The sequence below is a fragment of the Sorex araneus genome, chromosome 6 (assembly GCF_027595985.1).
Source record: "Sorex araneus isolate mSorAra2 chromosome 6, mSorAra2.pri, whole genome shotgun sequence".
NCBI lineage: Eukaryota > Metazoa > Chordata > Mammalia > Eulipotyphla > Soricidae > Sorex > Sorex araneus.
The window spans coordinates 148,322,802-148,345,035 of record NC_073307.1 but is presented as its reverse complement, the minus strand read 5'-3'; the positions used below and the strand labels follow the sequence as shown (position 1 = coordinate 148,345,035).

The 22,234-nt window shown below is 49.2% G+C and overlaps 1 protein-coding gene across 19 annotated transcripts in view; it reads right to left on the bottom strand.

Annotated features, from left to right (window-relative positions):
- The window catches only part of MADD (MAP kinase activating death domain), a 51,241-nt gene that overhangs the window by 3,772 nt on the left and 25,235 nt on the right, over positions 1–22,234 (bottom strand). For all 19 annotated transcript variants that reach the window (XM_055143954.1, XM_055143953.1, XM_055143952.1 and 16 more), the window contains 10 exons: positions 22,071–22,229; positions 17,451–17,559; positions 17,171–17,233; positions 16,667–16,787; positions 16,471–16,576; positions 13,555–13,665; positions 10,146–10,253; positions 2,050–2,214; positions 1,117–1,189; positions 924–1,030 (listed from right to left, as the gene is read on the bottom strand). In XM_055143954.1, coding sequence (XP_054999929.1) covers positions 924–1,030; positions 1,117–1,189; positions 2,050–2,214; positions 10,146–10,253; positions 13,555–13,665; positions 16,471–16,576; positions 16,667–16,787; positions 17,171–17,233; positions 17,451–17,559; positions 22,071–22,229 — 1,122 coding nt within the window. The remainder of the gene's footprint in view (positions 1–923; positions 1,031–1,116; positions 1,190–2,049; positions 2,215–10,145; positions 10,254–13,554; positions 13,666–16,470; positions 16,577–16,666; positions 16,788–17,170; positions 17,234–17,450; positions 17,560–22,070; positions 22,230–22,234) is intronic.

The window sequence follows — 22,234 nt, the reverse complement described above, 5'->3', positions numbered from 1 at the left end:
CACCCTGGCCAGAAGCGAATGGAGGTGACCAGGCGACCTGAAGGCCTGATGCTTCCCCCTCTGTGGATGAACGGCCCTGACAGGAACCCTGCAGTCACTGTCCCCATCGCACCCAAGCTGCCCCTGAGTGTCCCGAAAGAGGAAGAACGGACGGAAAGGAGAGTGGCATGGAAGGTGTGGAGCTGGAGCTGGCCTAGGGGCGTGCCCGGGGCGGGGGCGTGGGGAGACAGGGGAAGGCACTTATGTGAAGAGTCAGCGCCGGCCTCGGAAGGAAATTAGCTTAGGGGATGGTCCACTGAGAGAGAAAGGATCGAACGCTGCGTTAAAAGATCAAGAGGAGGAAAAACAAGTCAACTGCGGCGGCGCCGAGGGAGGACGGAGTCAGAGCGGCTGCTCCCCAGTCCAAAGAAGGGGGGTGGCGGGGCCTGCGGAGCGGGGGTGCACAGACGGGGCACACTCGGAGGAGGGAGAGAACAGGAAGAAGAGGCGGCAGGAGAGGCAGATGAACACACACGCTCGAGAGAGAGGACGGACACGGGCAGCTCCCACGCGCACACACTGCTCGGCCTGCACCGCCGCCGTGCGGGGACGAGCCGGCCAGGCCCGCAAAGCAAGACCACCGAGCGGAAGCACAACCTGGGGGCGGCAGACACGGGGTGGGGGGTGGGGGAGCAGGCAAAGGAGACGCTCCCACTCACACTGTGCGGAGGCTCACGGGGCAGTGGGGGGTGGCCTGGCTGGCCCGGCCTCCTGCCACAGGCGCCCCCCCACCACACGTGGGGGTGGCCGCCGGCCGCCCTGTGCCCTCCCCTGCGGCTGTCTCTCAGGTCCGGCGGCTCCAGCACACCCACACGCCCCAGAGGCGCCTCTCTCACGCTCACGGGGGGCCCTGGACACGGCTCCTCGGGGCGGATGGCACCCACCTGGTTGTGCATGAACTTGAGGTTGATCCCTTCCAGGGTGACCTGTAGCAGGCCGCCCTCGCCCGTCTTCATGTCCTGCACGGGGAACTCGCCCCCCAGCTCAGGTCCTGCGGTGCGGGAGGCGGGGGTCAGTGGCGCAGGCCGGGAGGCCGGGTGGCCCGTGGCCTGCCCGGGAGGGGAAGGTTCTTCTCACCGGGCTTGATGCTCTGCTGCCGGGCAGCGGCGCGCTCCATGCTGTCCTTCACACAGTAGTACAGCTCCCGGCACTGCGCGGGGAGAGGCCCTGCTGGTCACTCCTCGGCGCCAGGGCTCCCACCCCCGGCCCAGTCCCACCCCTCCATCCCCAAACCAAGCACGCTGTCGCACTGAGGCAGGTGCGGCCATTTGTGCCGATTAAGTCACGCCCATGTGTGATGCCACTGGTCGGGGGTATACCCAACGTCAATGTGCTACTGAAACAGATGACGGTACTTGGGGTGGGAGCCAGAGCACAGCAGGCAGGTGTTTGCTCGCAGCCGACCCGGGTCCCACCCCCTGCATCCCTGAGCCCTCCAGGAGCAAAGCCTGAGCACCACTGGGTGTGGCCCAGATACCCCCCACCCCCAAAATATGATATATATATGACAGTACTGATAAATATGTCGGGCCAAAGAGACAGCGCAGGGCTTAAAGCATGTGCCTTGAACGTGGCCAACCCTGGTTCAATCCCCGGGAATGTCTGAATCCACGCCTGAATCCCCGTGAGCACAGAGCCCGGAACAGCCCCTAAGCACTGCCAGGTGTGGGCCAAGAACAAACATGTAAGAGATAATTAAAAAGCTAATCCAGGGGCTGGAGAGATAGCACAGCGGGTAGGGCGTTTGCCTTGCACGCGGCCGACCCGGGTTCAAATCCCAGCATCCCATATGGTCCCTGAGCACGGCCAGGGGTAGTTCCTGAGTGCAGAGCCAGGAGTAACCCGTGTGCATTGCCAGGTGTGACCCAAAAAGCAAAAAAAAAAAAAAAAAAAAAAAGCTAATCCAAAGGCTACTGATGCCAGCACCCTGGAGGGTGACTTCACAAATCCCAGGAGATAGAAGTGCCCGACGGGGCCTACACTGGCCCTGGCGCGCAGCGCGCACGATACCTTCTTGGTGTAGAATTTGTTGAGCTGCGTCTCGGAGCCGTTCCTGCGCCACAGACACAGCACCTTGGTCTTGGGGCAGTAGGTCATGTTGATGAGCTTCTCGTACCACCAGCGCTCGTACACGGTCCCGATGTTGCTCCGTAACACCACGCAGTCGTCACACACCTGCAGGCACGCATGGGGCTCTCAGGCTCTGCCTCACGGTCACCCCCTCAGAGGGAGGGGCCCAGGCCCGGCTTGGGGTGCGGGCAGAGGTGCCTGAGAACAGAGCCAGGGTGACACTGACTGAGGCCTCTGCGTGTCACTTCAATCAAGGTGTTTTTTTTTTTTTTTTTTTAGTGCTCTACTTAAAACACTCAGGAGAGTTTGTGTCTCTTCTTTCTGGAGATCTCTGGGGATTATCTCTGGTGACAACACAGAGGTAGGAAACTGCAGCTGACCAAAACAAGGAGAAAAACAGATCTAAGCCTGACCAGCCCACATGTTACATACATTCTCTTTTTCTTTTTTGCTTTTTGGGTCACACCGGGCAATGCATAGGGGTTACTTCTGGCTCGTGCACTCAGGAATTACCCCTGGCGGTGCTCAGGGGACCATATGGGATGCTGGGAATCAAACCCGGGTTGGCCACGTGCAAGGCAAACACCCTACCCACTGTGCTATCGCTCCAGCCCCAAAACTCTAAAAAAATCAAAAAGATACAAGTGACCTGAGGATAATGCTTATTGAAAAAAAAAAGATAGTAAATTTTTAGGATGACATAAATGAAAATACTTCACTTTCTCTTCTTGCTCCAACATTCTCTCCTGGGAAACTGTGCCTGTTCCTACAGCTCGTTATTACAAAAGATGGCATTCAAGAGCCCAGGTCAGGAGCCCGGGTTCTCCAACCAAAGTCCCCTGGTGCAAATTCTGCCTGTCCCCCTCATCTGCAACAGCTGCTGCGGCGAGTGAACCTGAGTCTAGATTTCCCTCTGAGGACACCCGTGATCACAGAGTTGCTGTGACAGTAAGGAAACGCAACTAAGAAGAAGCCGAGAGATCCCTTGGTGATGGATCTGGACCATCAAGCACCACTGGATGGAAGGAACACAGTGGCCACTGGTCCGACTGTGCTGCTGAGTTCCCTAGAGACCCGTCTTCCAGGGCCTTTACCTGATGTCTCATAAGCAGAACCTCAAAATGGGCACACTGAGCTCTAAAGTCCAAGGGTCCCCAGGGTCCCACACTGAGCTCTAAAGTCCAAGGGTCCCCCAGACTTCTTCTAAATCCCCTGAGTACATGGGGCCCTCTCTCAGCTTAGGAAACAGATGCCTTCCTTTCCCTCGACTCCTCCAGTCATTCCCATCCGGTCTCTTCCCTTGCTGTATGCTGGCCAATGTCCCCTGCAGTCCCCTCACCTCAGAGGGTGGTCCACACTCCTGCACGCTCCACTCTGAGTTCCGGAGACACCTACGTCCTGAAACATCGTTGGGACACGCCTCGCAGTGTGACATGTGACACTGTGATAACCTGAGCTGCCCCCAGGCTTGTCACCTGAGAGAGGACAGCAGAAACCACTGCTCCCTGGCTCACTGCCTCAGCCCCACACCCAGCAGAGCCCAGCACAGGACCCGGGCCGGACACACAGGTGACTGGGGTTCAATCTCCATGTGGAAGACACAGGACCACGCCAGACTCTCGGGTTCACCTGGCCTGAGGAGCTCACGGGAGTCCTGAGAGGCTGACACAGGAGCACGTCAAGGAGCAGAGCAGGACTCAGGCCTGCAGGCAGCCGATCTGCGGTTCTTTCCACGTGGGAAATGGAGGCTGCTCCTCCCACTTTCCTTTCAGAACAGTGTGTGATTATAAACTCCTTCTGCCCCTAGAGAAACAGTCCGCAGACCCTCCCCACAAAACTGTATAATTAGAATTTCTATATGATCCAGAGATTCCACTCCTTTTCATCTATGCCATAAGCACAAGAACATTCATTCAAAAAGACAAAGGCCCCCCTGTATTCATCGCTGCCTGATTTACAATGATCAGAAACTGGAGACAACCCAAGGGCCCAGCAACAGCCAAGTGAACTAAGAAACTGGTATACAGAGAGAGAGCGAGTGAGAGAGAGAGAAACAGGAGGGCACTTGTCCTGCATGCAGGTGACAGGGGTTCAATCTCCAACATCACATATGGTCCCCTGAGCCCTGCCAGGAATGATCCCTTGAGCACCACTCGGTATGGTGCAAGCACAAGGAAGAAAGAAAGAAAGAAAGAAAGAAAGAAAGAAAGAAAGAAAGAAAGAAAGAAAGAAAGAAAGAAAGAAAGAAAGAAAGAAAGAAAGAAAGAAAGAAAGAAAGAAAGAAAGAGAGAAAGAGAGAAAGAGAGAGAGAGAGAAAGAAAGAAAGAAAGAAAGAAAGAAAGAAAGAAAGAAAGAAAGAAAGAAAGAAAGAAAGAAAGAAAGAAAGAGGAAGAAAGAGAGGAAGAAAGAAAGAGAGGAAGAGAGAACGAGAGAGAAAGAAAGAAGGAAAGAAAGAAAGAAGAGAGAGAAAGAAAGGAAGACAGGAAGGAAGACAGGAAGGAAGGAAGAGAGAGAGAGAAAGATTGGTTATGATAAGGGATAAAATGGAGTACTGGAAAAGGTGAAGCTTAGTTTTTGCTACAAGATGGATGGGACTAGAGAGTATCATGTTAAGAGAAATAACTCAGATTCAGCAATGAATCCCGGATGACAGCAGCTCACCAAATGAACCCGTGGTGGCCACAAGAAAAACCCAGGTACTCGGGACCAGGGACTGAAGACTCCAGGCCACATGGGGACAGCTGTCCCTTCCTAAATCCCTGCCCCTTCAGGGTCCTGCCTGTCACGCCCATGAACTGCCTTCGGCGCCATTTAAGCACATCCAGGGCCTTGATCCAGAAACTCAAAATGAATCTCGGAATGAATTAGCTTGTTACAGAGATGTCTCCGAACCGTAATTATTTACAATTTTAGAATTCCAGGAGCACGTGGCTGCTTTTGCAGCAGCACGACATCTCATGATACTCATAATAAGCAATAGAAAATAAATTATCCAGCATCTGCCACAGGCAGACAGACTTCAGTGTTGGTGGGAAAATTTGAAATAATGGTGGTGGGAAGGTGTAATGGTGGTGGGATTGGTGTTGAAATATTGAATGTTATCAATTAAACAACCTTACGAAAATAAAATTTAAAAAAAATTGAGGGGCTAGAGCAATAGCATAGCGGGTAGGGTATTTGCCTTGCATTAGCCAACCCGGGTTCGATTCCCAGCATCCCATATGGTCCCCTGAGCACTTCCAGGAGTAATTTCTGAGTGCAGAGCCAGGAGTAACCCCTATGCATTGCCGGGTGTGACCCAAAAAGAAAAAAATTAAAATTAAAAAAAAATTAAAAAAATATTAGCTTTGAAAAAAAAAAGAGAGAGAAATAACTGAGGGGCTGAAGAGAATGACAGGTATGATAGTTGCCTTGCATATAACCAATCCAGGCTTGATTCCCATAACCCCATTTAGTCCGGTGAGTCCTACCAGGAGTCATCCCTGAGCACACAGGCATGAGTAAAGCCAGAGCACAGCAGCGTGTGACTCAAAAACCAAATAAAAAGTGAAATAACCCATAAGGAGAAAAACAAATGTCAATGAGCTTCAACTCTGACCACAGAGACTGATGTTAACCAAGTGGAGGGGGGGAAAAATATGGGAAGGGCTCTAGGGACAGTGGTGGAGGGACAGTGTGCTGTACCCCTGACGCAGACATTCACCTTCTATCAACCATTGCCGCTTCAATTTTAGAAAGAAAGAACATCTTGCAAAGGAAAGGGGCAGCTATTTAGGGAGACACGGTTTCGAGGCTGGAGAAAGGCTGCTAGAAAGGCGGCAGCCCTGCCTCTGCAGCTGGCAGAAGGGCAAACTGGCACTGTGTGGGGAACAGCAACCCGGTGGATCTAAATCTTATAAATGCGAATAGAAGCTTGATCCAGAAACCTCACACTCCAAAGCGCTCCCACACTTTCTCATGGAGCTGTGCCAAGATATAGGTTCCAGGACGTTCAATGATACATTGTCGAAAATATTGTCGAAAATAGAAGAACTAGTGGGAGGAAGCTAAATGTGACATATTACTGCAACACTCAATAGCTAACTATCCATTAAAAAATATGTTTATGGGTTGTTATGCGTATGACCACCTGGGATTGGTCCCCTGCACCATGTAAGGTCCCCTAAGCACCACCAAGCAAGATCCCTGAGTATAGAGCCAGGAATAAGCCCCAGCACAGCTGGGTATGGCACAAATACCCACCCCACCACACACACACACATGCATACACACATACATACGCACAGATTTATATAATAACTAGACATGGAAAAATAAAAATTAGATGAAAGAAAAAAACAAATTATGCAACAAAGTTTATAGTTTGATACCGTTTTTTTTGGAAAAGTGTTGGAGATCTAACCTGGAACTTCAAACATACCAGGCCAAGAGCTATACAGCTGAGCCACATTCCTAGCCCTGACACCATTTTTATGAACACTAAAACAATATTCCATAAAATTTCTAAAAAGTATGCATTTGGGGGCTGGAGAGATAGTACAGTAGGTAGGGCACTTGTCTTGCATGTGTCCAGTCTAGGTTTGATCCATAGCACCCCATATGGTCTCCTGAGCACTGCCAGGGGTAATTCCTGAATGCAGAGCCAGGAGTAACCCTGAGTATCGCCAGGTATGGCCCCAAAACAAAACAAGTATGCATTTTTTTAGTGTGTGTGTGTGTGTGTGTGTGTGTGTGTGTGTGTGTGCACACAGGCGGGGATGGAAAAAGTGGGAGGGGGTGGGAGCCACTTGAGGCTCAAGTGGTACTCAGGTGGGCCAGGGGCCCTTACCAGAAATTCTTGGCCAAACAGGCCAGTGGTTCAATGCAAGGGTCCATGGCTATGGAGTTGCTTGGTCCTTGTGGTGCCAGGGATTACCTGGGCTACTCTGGCAATGCTCATGGGCCTCCAGGGCCTTACCTGATGATGCTTAGGGGAACAAATGGTGCAGGGACTGAACCATGGTTTATCGCATGCAAGGCGTGCACCTTAACCCCTGTACTACCTCTGGTCCAAGGATGATACTTTTTTTGGGGGGGTTGTGTCTGTGGGGAGGGCTTGAGTTTTGGGGCCATACTGTGGTGCTCAGGTATTAATTTGTCTCTGTGCTCAGGAATCACATGCAACGGTGTTCGAGAGACCAGATGCAGTGCATACAGGCAAGAAAGAGCCTTACCTCCTTACTCTCTGTCTGGCCCTCAATTATGCAGTGTTTAAAAAAATCCAAAAGGATCCACGTCAACCTCCCAGATAGCTTTGGAAGGAAGTGAAAGACCCTTGTTTTTTACTTTATTTATAGTTCTGTGGTTGGAAATGTTTGCAGTATGTACTGTTTCACATTTATAACGAAAAGGAAAGACTATAAAGATGGTTTTTATAAGTCTTTGCAAATTGCTATCACTGACCATGCTGACAGCCGGCTGCTTTCTGAAAAGGGCTATCAGCTCACCTCCAATGGCTGCTGGAGGCGGAGGGAGTGAGGCTTGTTCTTATCTGGCATGGCAACGTTTCAAAGGAGAGTCAGGCAGATGGAAGGGGCCCAGTCTGCACCCCAGGGGATTCGGATGAGGGGCCCTTGCACACGGTGAGAGGAAGCACTATATGTCAAGGATTCTTCAGAAAACATTTATTTACTGAATTTTTGTTTGTTTGCATCTTGGGGCCATAGCCAGCAGTGTTCAGGGTTTACTGCTGGCTCTGTACTCAGGTATCACTCCTGATGGTGCTCAGGGGACCATGTTGGGTGCCAGGGATTGAGCCTGGGTCTGCCACATGCAAGGCAAACGCCTTCCCTACTGTACTGTATCTCCAGGCCCTATTAATTTTTAGTTATTATTTTGATGGGGGCCAAACTCAGGGGCTCAAGAGCAGCTCTTGGCCTGGTGCCTGGGGAATCATGTGTGGCGGTTCTCAGGAGACCCTGTGGTCTAGGGATCAAAGCCAGGCCTCATGCATGAAAAGTATGTGCTCAGGGGCCGGAGCAATAGTATAGTGTGTTGGACATTTGCCTTGCATATGGTCAACCCTGGCTCAATCCCCAGCATCTCATAATGTCCCCTGAGCACTTCCAGGAGTTATTCCTCAGTGCAGAGCCAGGAGTAACCCCTGAGCATCACTGGGTATGACCCAAAAAAACAAAACAAGAAAGAATTTATGTTTAAATGTGATGGCATTAAAAAAAAAAACCTGGAAGATTAAAGAAAATTAATACACATGGCTGCCTATAGGAGGAAAGGATGAGGCAGATGGAAAATTGAGTGGGTAAGAGTAAGCACACAGGGGCTGGAGCGATAGCACAGCAGGTAGGGCGTTTGCCTTGCACGCGGCCAACCCGGGGTTCAATCCCCAGCATCCCACGTGGTCGCCCAAGCACTGCCAGGAGTAATTCCTGAGTGCAGAGCCAGGAGTAACCCCTGTGCATCACCGGGTGTGACCCAAAAAAGGAAAAAAAAAAAAAGAGTGAGCACACAGGGGCAAGTGTGCAACAGTACAGTGGGTAAGGAGCTTGCCCTGCACACAATTGGCCCAGGTTTGATCCCAGGCTTTCCCTATGGTCCCCTGAGCCAGGGGTCATCCCTGAACGCAGAGCCAGGAGTAAACTCTGAGTAGTGCTGGCTGTGACCCAAATGAACCAAACAAACCAACAACAACAACAAAAGAATGAGTGCACAGTTTTCCACTACCTAGTATTTCATGTGGTCCCAACTTAAGGGCAATAGAACTATGTTTTTTGGGTCACACCCAGCGATGCTCAGGGGTTACTCCTGGCTTTGCACTCAGGAATTACTCCTGGCGGTGCTTGGGGGACCATATGGGATGCTGGGGACCGAACCCGGGTCGGCTGCGTGCAAGGCAAATGCCCTACCTGCTGTGCTATCGTTCTGGCCCAGGGCAATAAAACTATATGAACTGCTTAGTGTGCTCATGTGTGTATGTGTGTGTGTGTACACATATATACATGTATATGGGTGTATATGCAGTTTCTTGCTCCTGCGCCTGTCTTCATCAGGGCCCCTTGGAGGGGTGGGTTGAACTTCCCTCCCGGCCCCGAGCAGAGCGCCGGCAGCCGAAGACCTCTGGCACCCAGTGCAGCCATGCTCAAGGGCCCTCTCCACACGTTCAGACAAGCCTCACACATGAAGGAACCAGCAGAGGAACCCAGGTGTGTGGGTCCCAGGGCTGAGATCTCCAAGCCTGCTTGGATCGGGACTGGGCCTCTTTCGCCCAGATCCCCCATTTTCCAGTAGCTAGGGGGTCACACCCAGAAACTGCCCCTGGCGCTGTGTAATCCCATCCACAGCCAACATCCAGCGACTATAAAACCAAGCTCCTGGACAGCTTATACCCTAGTTCTACCTCTCAGAGAACCTGGCAAGCTACCGAGAGTTTCCTGCCTGCATAGGAGAGCCTAACAAGCTCCCTGTAGTGTATTCACATGCCAAAACCAGTAACAATGATGGGTCTCGGGGGCCGGAGTGATAGCACAGTGGGTAGGGCGTTCGCCTTGCACGAGGCCAACCCGGGTTCAATCCCCGGCATCCCATATGGTCCCCCAAGCACCGCCAGGAGTAATTCCTGAGTGCAAAGCCAGGAGTAACCCCTGAGCATCGCTGGGTGTACCCAAAAAGAAAAAAAAATAAATAAATAAACAATGATGGGTCTCATTCCCCTGACCCTGAAAGAGCCTCCAATGTGGCACCGTTGGGAAGGATGAGTAAAGGGAGGCTTCTAAAATCTCAGGGTTAGGACGAATGGAGACGTTACTGAGACAGCTTGAGAAAATCGACAATCAACGGGATGATGATGATGATGATGATGATGGGTGTATATATGAATGTATATATGTACGTAATGGGAAACCACCTTTTCTACTATTTGCAAAATAAGTGGATCATAGCATTCAATTAGAAAAATGGGGGAAATATTCTGGCATCAATTCTAGGAGTTCCTTGTGGCTCTCAAATGTTCTTTTGGACTCCTGGCCTGAACCCACACCTACCTCCATGAAAAAGATGTCTCCATTTGTATCTGTGCCTGCATGGACCACAAATGTCTGCTTCTTCATGTGCCGGCTGCCACTGGACCGGATAGAGAGGTCACGTCCATTCTGAGGAAAGAGAAGTCACTGAGGGACACATACACATTTGTCTCCTAGGGGGCTTTGGGCCAAGAACCCAACATTCAACATTCAAATTGGTTAACAGTTTCCTTAGCAGTATCATTGGTGCTCCCAACGGCCACCAGGGAAGTATTCTCAGACGTTCAAAAACTGTTTGGGGACCATATGGTGCAGTGCTCAGAAGCTGCCAAGGTCACAACCACCCACACCTGGCTATGCTTGGGTGGAGGAGGTGGCCATGCGGTGCCAGGACTGTATCCAGAGACTTGCACATGCAAGGCGTGTGTTCAACCATGTAAGTCACATCCTCAGCCCCCTCCATGCCTTGGTCTGAAGAGTCCTGAACCTCTTGAACCTCTTTTTTTCTGTCTGGCTTTTTGGGTCACACCTGGCGATGCACAGGAGTTACTCCTTGCTTATGCACTCAGGAATTAACTCCTGGCGGTGCTCAGGGGACCATATGGGATGCTGGGAATCGAACCCGGGTTGGCCTCGTGCAAGACAAAGCCCTACCCGCTGTGCTATTGCTCCAGCCCTGAGTCCTGAACCTCTTAAAAATTACTAATGGGGGCCGGAGAGACAGTACAGCAGGTAGCGAGCTCCTACGTGTGGTTGACCTGGGTTTGATCCCCTAGCACTCCATATGGCTCCATGAGCATTTCTTGGAGTGATCCCTCAGCATAGAGCCAGGAGTATATCCTGTACTCCTGAGCACAGCCAGGTGTAGCTCAAAAACAAAATTTACTGACAAAGTGGGACTGGGGAGATAATTTAGGGGTTAGGGTGTATGCCTGGCTGGCATCAATATTGGTTTGATTTCTGGTATCACAGAGCCAGGAATATTACAAAAATTTAACATTTTTTGTAAAATAATAATTTCCCAAGCCCCCTTCTCCCCAAAATACAAAAGAGCAGAAAAGTTGCATTGTTTAAAATTTTTTTGTAGGGGCTGGTGCAATAGCACAGTGGGTAGGGCGTTTGCTTTGCAAGCGGCAGACCAAGGCTCAATTCCCAGCATCCCATATGGTTCCCTGAGCACCGCCAGGGGTAATTCCTGAGTGCAGAGGCAGGAGTAACCCCTGTGCATTGCCCGGTGTGACCCAAAAAGCAAAAAAATTAATAGATAAATAAAAATAATTTTTTTTGTAAATCTCCAGTGTTTGACTTAATAAAAAATGTAGATTCCTATATCTGCTTCTGCATTCAATCTATTGTGATCTGCTGCTTTGGTGCAAGTATGTAGTGAATATCTGGTCTCCCGGATATTTATCTGGGAGAGGGACATTTCAATGGCCTCTACCAGAGAACTATGGCTATTCTCCTTTCACACCATAAGAGTAAGTCGGTTATAACTTGGAATCAAAAACACATGAAAGGTTTTTTTGTTACATTAAAACCCTTTGCTGTGCTTCTGTTTTTTAGCTCCCCCCCTTTCCTTTAGCCTGAAGATAGAGGGTCCAACACTTGGATGCAATGTGCCAGAGATCCCACACTCTTATTGTGGCACTAGGCGTCAAACAATGGCAGTGTCTGCTGGATCTCAGCGTGTGAGGTGGTCCAGAGACTGACCTCATAGCCCTGTGCCTGAAAAGCAGGCACTCTGCCAGTGGGTCACACCCTGGACTCTATCTTACAGTAAAAAATTTTAGGGTCAGAGAGATAGTACGATGAGTAGGGCACTTGCCTTGTATATGGCTGACCTGGGTTCAATCTGTGATATCCCACGTGGTTCCCCCAAGTACCGCCAGAAGTGATTTCTGATTGCAGAGCCAGGAGTAATCCCTGAGTATTGCTCGGTATGGCCCAAAAACCACACACACAGACACACTTTTAATTTGCTTTCTTGCAACCTCTCCCTTTCCTTCTGTTTTTCATTGCTGCCCTGGCAAGATGTCACACAGACTTGACATCAGGAGCTGCACATTTTTTGTCAGTGTTGTTTATTTGACTGTTTTTGGACTATATGCAGTGGTGCTCAGGGCTTACTCCTGGCTCTACGCTCAGGAATTATTCCTGACTTGATGAAGGTATATATATATGGTACTGGGAATTGAACCCAGGTCGGCCACATACAAGGCAAGTGCCTTACCCCTGTACTATCTCTCTGACCCAGGGTTGTATACTTAAGTTGTGGTGCCAGCACACACTTGCCTGCAGTGTGCCAAAGACCACAAGTTTCATTACGGTGCCAGAGAACATGGATGACAGTTCTTCCAGGGTAACACCGGACATTTGTGGTGGAAATGAGAAAGGAACACACAGCCTTAAGTCTGCAGAGCAGGCACACTGCTAAGGAGCTACCCCCTGGCTCCCTGCCTTATATTTCAAATGGATCTTTTACCCACACTGGGATACATTTTTTACTATCTCACATGAGTCACTTGTAATATGCTGGTCTGCTGAGTTTTGCAACTCTCCAAATATTGATAAATTTCATTATATAATATCAAATATCCCAGTCAGGGTGGGAGATGGTGCAGGGGTTAAATCACATGTCCAGCATGCAGCTGTGCCTGGTTCAATCCCTGGCAGCACATATGGTCACTCAAGCATCGGAAGGGGTAGCCCTGGAGGCCCCAAAGCACTGCTGGATTAATCCAGGTAATTCAGCACCACGGGTCCTCACATTGAACCACTAGTCTGCTTGACCAAGACTCGCCAATGAGCCCCCCGGAAAAACAAAAACCACCTTATTCATTAGTATCATCAATCTCATGGATCTCAAAAATGTTTTAGACACATTTCTTTGCTGTTAACCAGAATGTTCCAAAGATGAATAATCTGCTACTGAGATGCAAAAAAAAAGTATATATATATATATATATACATATACATATACATATATATATACATATATATATATATTGCTTCCTGCAGGACACCCGAAACTGGTCTCTTGATTTAAACCAAGAGGCATGGCACCAAGGACCAAAGGGGATGGGCACCACTGCCTTGCCCCCTATCAGGTGTCCAGGGTGCCCCTCACCTCCTCTGCCTCCGTCCCAGCAGTGCAAACATCAACCCAGTGAAAAGGACACATGACAATTCAGAACCACGAGAGCAGTGCTCACCCAGTCAGTCCTAGTATTGGTCCCGCATGGAAACAGCCATGCCAAGATCGTTCTATCTGAGCACAGTGGATCCTATTCTATCCCCAAATGGAAGGGCAAGAGCCTCAGTCAATTGCTTACGCTCAAAACTGGAGAATCTGAAAATACGCTGTCAAGATTCGGATGCTAGGCCTACGGGGGTGAGGCTGACCTGTCCGGGACGGCTGTGAGAGGCTTACCAGGTCGGCCAGCTGGTCGAGCACTTCATTGATTTGCTGGCTGTACACAAGCCCGATGTGTGACTTTCCCATCAGGCGCCGCACCTTCTTCCTGATGTCGTTCTTGTTTACCTGCAAAGCCCAGACAGGGGCTGCTGAGGGCTCTGCTCTCCTCCACCCGAGGCGGAGGGACTCTACTGGGAAACTGCCTCCTTTGCGAGAGGGCACTTTTTTTTTTTAGTTACAAAGCTTTTATGTTTGAATTTTAATCATACAATGATCAAAAAACCATCCCTTCACCAGTGTACATTTTCCACCACCAAAATCCCCAGTATCCACACCCACCCACCCCTGCCCCTGCACCATCCAAAACCTTTCCCTGCCTGTGTGGCAGACAACTTCCATAATACTCTTTCTCTACTTCGATTTCATTCAATATTTCGACACCAGTCCTACCATTATTATTTGGAATTTTCCCACCATCACTCAAACCTGCTGAAAAGGCAATGCCAGACAATTTGTTTTGTATTGCTTGTTATGGATAGCATATAATGTTGTGCAGCCGCTCTTGTGGCTGTGCACTCCTGGAATTCTAAAAATTTAATAATTAGGGTCTAGTGAGATCTCTGCAGAGAGCCGCTCGGTTCAAGATTCGTTCGTGTGTCCCTGGATCATGGCCGTTTAGGAGCTTAATAAGTAGCCGGGGGCAGTTTGTGGGCGTCATCTCTGAGTCCCATTGGGGCAGGGGGAAGGAAAGGGACCAGCTCCTCCCCTGTCCCATGAGGCTTGGCATTTGTGGCTACTGCTCCTACATAGAGAGGGCACTTCTGAGAGAGCACCAAGTGTGAGGGAGGACATGCAACCATGTGTTCTGCTGACAGGCTGGGGAGCAAAGCCCTGGCTGTGCCTCTGAGTGGCTTCCACAGCTCAGTGCTGCTCTTGCTCCAGCAAACCGGAGTGTGACCTCCCTTTGCCCAGCCTGGAAACAGCTGGGGCTCCTTGAGAAATGTTCAGAAATTCTGCACTTGGCTGGAACGGTGACATTAAGGCTGTTCCCCTTTCCAGCCAGAGTCAATTGGTACAAAAGGTGCATTGAGAACCTCACAAGAGGGACACAAGGGCACCCCTGCGATTCAACAGAGTCCTCCACACCGGAGAGGCTGGGAGAGGAGCAGCTCAGCCTCTTGACAACTCTCCTCCCCACCCACCCAAGCCCAGTCCTGCTCTCAGGGCAGGATTCCTCTGTCTGGTGACACACTGCTTTCCAGTCATGAAAATCAATTCAAACAAGTCACACCAGCACCACCATTACTTGGTTAATAAGCAGCTCTTTCCACATGATGTAAAACTCGTGATAGAGGGCAGAGAGTGATTTTGCCACATCCTGTCCACGATTTCAGAACCTACTACTAAAAATATAATTTAAGAACTATTTTAGGGGCCAGTGATTAGGGCGCATGCCTAGCATGCAGCAGACCTGGGTTCAAATCCTGACACCGCAGAGCATCCGGAGCATCACCAGGTTCAACCCTGGAGGCCTTGGAGCATTGCTGGATGCAGCACCACCGGCCCCGAGCAGCCTCACGTTCTTCGGCCCTAGCACTGAACTGCCAGCTCGGTTGGCTGAGAACAGGCGCTCCCGGATCTCCTAAGGAACACTGGGGAGGCTCCCTCCCCAAACTGTTTTCACTGCATTTGGAGGGGAGACCTACTGGCATCCTGAAACTACTCAACAAAGAAAATCCAACAGAAATTCAAAATCAATAGCACAGAGCCAGAGAGACAGCATAGGAAGCAGGACGCTTGCCTCGTAGGAAGCCAAGCTCGGTCTGAGCCCCAGCACCATATATGATCCCCCATGCGTGGACAGTTGTCACTCCTAAGCACAGAGCCAGGAATAGGTCCTGAACTGCCAGGCATGGACCCAAATCACAAAAATAAGTGAATAAATATCTAAAAGAAAACATTATGAATAATATGGAGGCCAGAGTGATAGTACAGTGGGTAGGGCATTTGCTTTGCAAACAGGCAACCTGGGCTCAATCCCCAGCATCCCATATGGTTCTGTGAACACCGCCAGGAGTAATTCCTGAGTGCACAGCCAGGAATAACCCCTGGACATTGTTGGGGTTATTGTTGTCACCCAAAAAGACAAAAAAAAAGGGAGAGAGAGAGAGAGAGAGAGTAGAGAGAGAGAGAGAGAGAGAGAGAGAGAGAGAGAGAGAGAGAGAGAGAGAGAGAGAGAGAGAGAGAGAATACGGTGTAGAGGCCAGGGAAATAGCTCAATGAGCTGAAGTGCATGCTTGGCATGTAAGAACCCAACTGAAACCCTAGCACAAGCAGAGCATACCGGGAGTAGCGCTGGAGCACTACTGGGTGCTGCCAAACACACGTATAGAATCATCAATCATCTTTACCACAGAGGCTCGGCTGGAGAGACAGCTCACTGGCTGGAGCTCATACGTTGCATATAGGAGGCCCAAGTTCAATCTCCAGCACCACAGGGGCTGGGTATGGCCTTGAGCACTAACCCAGGAATAGCCCTGAGTGTCAACAGTAAGGCTCAGAAAACAAAAAAAAACACAAAAACAAAAACAAAAAAACAAAAAAAGTTATTAAAGGGGCCGGAGTATAGTATAGCAGGGAGGGTGTTTACCTTGCACGTGGCCAACCTAGGTTCAATCCCCGGTATCCCATATGGTACCCCAAGCCCTGCCAGGAGTAATTCCTGAGTGCAGAGCCAGAAGTAACCCCTGAGCATCTCTGGGTGTGATGCAAAACACCAAAAAAAAAAAAAAAAGAAAAAGAATAAGTTACCAGGGCTTGGTGACTTCAGATCAATAGAGCACGTGCAAATGTTCGAGGTGTGGAAAGGCAACAGGAAGAAGCCTCCCTGCCACACTGGCACCAACCAGGCAGAGGCAAAACTGACTCTACCTTCATCAGCAGCATGTAGGAGATGAGGTTGTGCAGCAGTGTGGCCAGCAAGCGGTCCTCATCATCCTCCAGGCGCTTCCGATCATGTTCTCCCAGAGACAGGTACCTAGGCAGCACAAGTATGCTCTCAGATGGGGAACCACTGGGAAAAGGCCAAATTTGCCTTTATTTCTTAAGGGTTTCCTATGTCTCATACCTGTCGATCATTTCCTGGGGCCCCTGGTCCATGCCCATCCCTTCTCTCTCCACCATCACAGCATCTAGGAACGCATCTTCCCAGAACTGCATCTGGTCCCAAAGAGTAGAACGCTCTTTGCCTGTGAGGAATAGAGGTCATTTTAGGGCTTGATTTAATATATGAAAATACAGGGCTGGAGCACATGCTCTGCATGCAGGAGACCTCAGTTCAACTGCCAGTACCAAAGACCCCCAAGCACCAAGTCAGGAGTAGGCCTTAAGCACCACTAGGTATGGTCCAAAGTTAATTAAAAAAAATAATAACAATAATAATGATAGAGGTGTCAAACCAAAATCAAAACTAGACTCCAGTAAAGGGGAATTATTACAAGTTCTAGGACAACGGAAACACAATCACCCCATCTAGACCTAACATTCCTGTGGAGCCCAGCTGCCTCCAAGTGAGACTCAGCCCAGCACCCCCAGGAGGAAGAAGGAACACAGCACACAGAAAGGCGGTTACTTATAGAAAAGGTCTCCATAGCAGCATCCTCTAACTGGTCCCACATCGATCCTTTGTCCCTTCCTGCCAATTTGGGAGCAGGAAGGACCACAGCAGCAAGAAAGGAAAGAAAGAAAGACAGAAAGACAGAAGCTGTTGATTAATACCAGAGATGAGCCTCTTCTTGCTTTCACCCCCTGCCTTCTCTGGCCCCACGATGACCGCTAGCCCTCAGACACCAGCGCAGAAGGTGGTGGTGCAAGACACCCTCCTCCCCAGCTCAGGCCCCGTCCGTTCTCACCTAGGAGCCCCTCATAGAGGTACACGCGCTGGCTGACATCTTCGGAAGAGCGCACCGGGCTGCCCCCCAGCTTCTCTCTGACGCCTGGCTTCAAGCTATGGGCTTTACCCTGCAGAGAAAAAGGGACAGGTAAGCTATCTGAAGTGCCACAAGCAGGGGCAAAATACAGTCAGCAGCTCCACAAAGTGCTCACGGGCACCATCTCTTCCAGTCCTGCTCCATGAGCCCTGCCTGTGCATCTCTACTTGCCCCGAGGATCTGACAAAAAGCCACTATGACAATCCTGCTTTCCCGTTACAGTAACCAGGTTCTCTCTCTGACTTAGTTTAGTTCTTTACTTTTAGTCTCTATAAAGACTCTTCTCAAAATAAAGAGATTTAGCAAATTCTTGCAGCAGCATTCAGAGCAGCTGAATGAACACCAGTTTTTTTTTGTTCTGTTCTATATTCCTTCCTCACCCCCACCTGCCTAAGGGTCTCACAAATGCAAGGCAAGCACTGGACCACTCAGCCACATCCCTGACTGCACACGGGGTTTGAAGTCGGATTGATAAGGTTCTGATTCTTGCCTCTTACTATGTGATCTCAGGCACAAAACTATAGCTTCTTCGAGTCCCATTTCCTAACTGCAAAAGAAAGGAAGGCTGCAATGCGTTCCTTGGAACACTATTAAACACATATAAAACACTGAATATTAATTTGTATTTGAAAACTGCTAATGTCTTCTATCCTACCATGTCTTAGAAACAGCTGCCCCTCAGAAATGTCACTGACGGGGCCGGAGCAATAGTACAGTAGGTAGGGCATTTGCCTTGCTTGTATCCGATCTAGGTTCAATCCACAGTACCATGTATGGGCCCCAAAGTCCCACCAGGAATAATGCCTGAGAACTGCCTGGTGTGGACCAAAAACAAGCAAAGAGAAATGTGACTGATTTCTGTAATATTAAACTTTCTACCCTTTAAAAAAAGATTTTCTGGGATGGGGGAAATGGCTGAAAGAGTTAAAAAGCATGCTTTACATGTGGGAATCTTAGATTTGATCCCAGGGCAGGGAGTAGCCCCTAAACTCTACCAGGTGTGACCCCAAAACTAAAACAATTGGGCTGAAGAGATAATAAAGGGGTTAAGGTGTTTGTTTCACATGCAGCCAACCCAGATTGATGCCCAGTATTAAATAGCCCCTCCCTGGGCATTGCGGAATGAGAGATCGTCTGTCTTTCCTTCCCCACCTTTAAAAAAACAGACCCCAACACTGTTCCACTGTTCCTCTTCCCATGGGTCCCAACACTCAGAACTCTTGTGACATTAGCTAATGGAGCCTGTGGTTGTGTGAGCTATATGTGGACATCCAGGTGGGCCCAGCCAAGGAGACAGATAGACTTAGGTCTTCCCACCCCACTCATCTTTACATGGTTGATTTAGAATAAAGAGTCCATTCTGGAGTCAAGAGAACAGATAAATTTAAAAAATGGCCCCTCCCCCCAGGGGGCACCACCAGGAGCACCAAGCACTGAGCACCTCCAGGTATAGGCCAACCTTCCCCACATATATATCCACACACATACATAAGTATATACATACATATATGTACATGTAATAAAAATTCAAAAAGATTTGGGGGGCCACAGAGACTATACAGCAGGGAAGGTACTTGCCTTGTCCCAGGTTTAAATCTCTGTTATCCCATATGGTCCCTAAGTACTGCCAGGGTTAGGGTTAGTACATGTGAGACAGAGAGAGAGAGAGGAAGGGAGGGAGAGAGAGAGAGAGGGTTAGGGTTATCCTAACCTTAACCCTATTCCTGAGCACAGACCAGGAGTAAGCCCTGAGCATAGCCAGATGTGGCCCAAGAACAAAAATATAAATTAAAAAATACCTAAAATAATGGGGTTGGAGAGATACTTCAGTGAGTAAGGAGCTTGCCTTACAAATGGCTGACCTGGGTTCAATCCTCAGCACCCGACATGCCCCCTCCGCCCCCAAATCCACCAGGAGTGATCCCTGAGCACAAAGCCAGGAGTTAAGCCCTGAGCACTGACAAGTATGGCCCAAATCCCCCAAATGGAAAAGGTTTTAAACTAGGGGAGAGGTATGTCTCAAGCCAGTTTGACAACACATGAGAAAAGCATAACAGAGAAGCCACTGACCAAAGGTTATCAGAAGATCCCTAATTAGTGCATGAAAATGTCTACCTCCTGCTCACAACCCAATCCTTTGTTCAGTGATCCACACTAACTTAATATGATTTATTTCCTAACAGGCCTTTTTTGAGCCAAGAAGTTGAGTAACTGCTCTCAGCATTTCAACTGGGCAGAGTCTTTCACTACCAGTGAGGACAAGTCAGATGTTCCAGGAAGAGGAAGGCTGTGTACTGCTGACTTCCTATGGCAAAGTTTCTAAGCACGCATCTCATTCTCCCCAAACCACACCAACTGGAAAGATCAAAAGGGAGCTTAGGGAATGGCCTGTTAAGACTTAGGGAGAGCTAAGACATGTTCACCTCTGTGGCTTTGCAGACTCCGATTCTCTCCCCTCCCTCCCTTCTCTGATGTCACCTGCTCACTTAGAAACATAAATAGAAGGCCCTGGATAGAGAATGATGACCTATCTACAGAATTGACCTCATTCTTCATTCTTTCTACAGATCAAAGAGCTCTTGTAAAGAATATCCATTCTTGGGACTGGAGAAATAGCGTGTAAGGCGCCTGCCTTGGACACCTTACATGCAGTAGACCCAGGTTCGATCCCCAGCACCCCACAGTAAATCCTTGCATGTGGCCAACCTAATTTAGATCCCCAGCACCCCATATGATCCCCCAAGTCCACCAGGAATGATCTTGAGTGCAGAACTAGGAATGAGCCCTGAGCACCAATGAATATGGCTCAACACTCCCAGGTTTATGGCACTTGTTTTGCATGTGGCCAACCGTTGTTGGGTCCCCAGCACTGTGTATGGTTCCCCAAGGCACCACCAGCAGTAGCCCCTAGCACTGGGTCAGGAGTAAGCTCTGGCACCGCCCAGGATAGTATAAACCACACAGACATACATACATACACAAATAATAATAATATAATAACAATAATAATAATAATAATACATTCATTCATTCTTGGTCCAGAAATGTGGAGCTTGGGGCCGGAGCGATAGCACAGCGGGTAGGGCGTTTGCCTTGCACGCAGCCGACCCAGGTTCAATCCCCGGCATCCCATATGGTCCCCCAAGCACCGCCAGGAGTAATTCCTGAGTGCAGAGCCAGGAGTAACCCCTGAGCATCGCTGGGTGTGACCCAAAAAGCAAAAAAAAAAAAAACAGAAATGTGGAGCTTAAGTGTGCAGGGAACTGGGTTCTATCCCAGAAATGCTTGAGTGTGTCCTCTACAACTAATAAAATAATATAAGAAATCATTGTAAATATATACCATGTAACATATCACATATTATGATATATGATAGGTACAATATATAAATAAAGAAATACCTATTTTCAACCTGAACAAGCACAAGTGTTTCAGAATGTTGATGGTGCCCAAAGAAGTACACCTGCACTCAAATGCAGCTTAATATATGGACTAAAACTGATCACTGCCCACTATTGAGCTCACCACAAGTTCTTCCATCCCTCTGGCTTTCTCCCCAAACCTGCAATTACAACAATGTACTGAATTGTTGTAGGGGGGATAAATTTACCTCTGCTATTTGAGAGCAGGATCTGGCATTTAGTGAATCACATGTTTACTGAAGAATGAAGACTTCATATGACATTGGGAACATACTAGAAAGAAATGCTATTTCAAGGCATCCAATAGAGGAGAGATGAGAACGGAACTGGACCGGGCTATAAAAGAGGCACATTGCCACTGAAATGTGGACTGCAACAGGCACAATGTCTCATGGCCTCAGTGAAACATGGTGGGCTGGGATAGTTCTCAGAGATAAAGCACTGGCCTTGCAGGAGTGAGCCAAGTTCCATCCCAGCACCACAAAAATAAAGCAAGCAAAATAAAGATGGGGGCTAGGGCTACATAGGGTCTGAAGTCCTAATCTAAATAGGTTGGGAGCTTTACTCATCACTGAATAAAGCTTTACTCATCACACAGACTTGTAGAAGCCTGAGACCATGGAATCGTGTGACTAAAAGAAGCCATAAGAAACATCATTTCTGGGGCTGGAGCAATAGCACAGCGGGTAGGGCCTTTGCCTTGCATGTGGCCGACCCAGGTTCAATTCCCAGCATCCCATATGGTCCCCTGAGCACCGCCAGGGGTAACTGCTGAGTGCAGAGCCAGGAGTGACCCCTGTGCATCATCGGGTGTGATTCAAAAAGAAAAAAAAATAATTTCTTCTAGGCTTACTCTTCAAGCCCATGTTCTCCCTTGAACACGTGTCTCCCTTGGTTGTCTTAATGCCTGCCTATTTTCACTTGAGAAAGGCCTACTGTGAGCACTCTCCTCTCTCTCCCTCACTCCTCTCTCCCTCTCTCACATATACTCTTCTCTCTCCCCCTCACATCTTTCTAAAGAAGTTCCATCTCTTATAACTCCCTCCTAACCTTTTACTCTGTTCTAACCCACACCCCCAAGGAGATCTGGCCTCCCCTCTGGTAGGCAAACAATACTTACAAAGATGGCACTGGTGGCGGAGTTGGTCTCAATTTCGCTGTCAGACAGAGTGCCCCGAGAGCTTGCTAAGTAGGCGCTGCCCTCACCACCTGGGCCATCCCCTGCATTACTGCTCAGGTCACTGTCCGCTCCCAGGGTTTCTCCAGAACTGTTACTCACCTGCG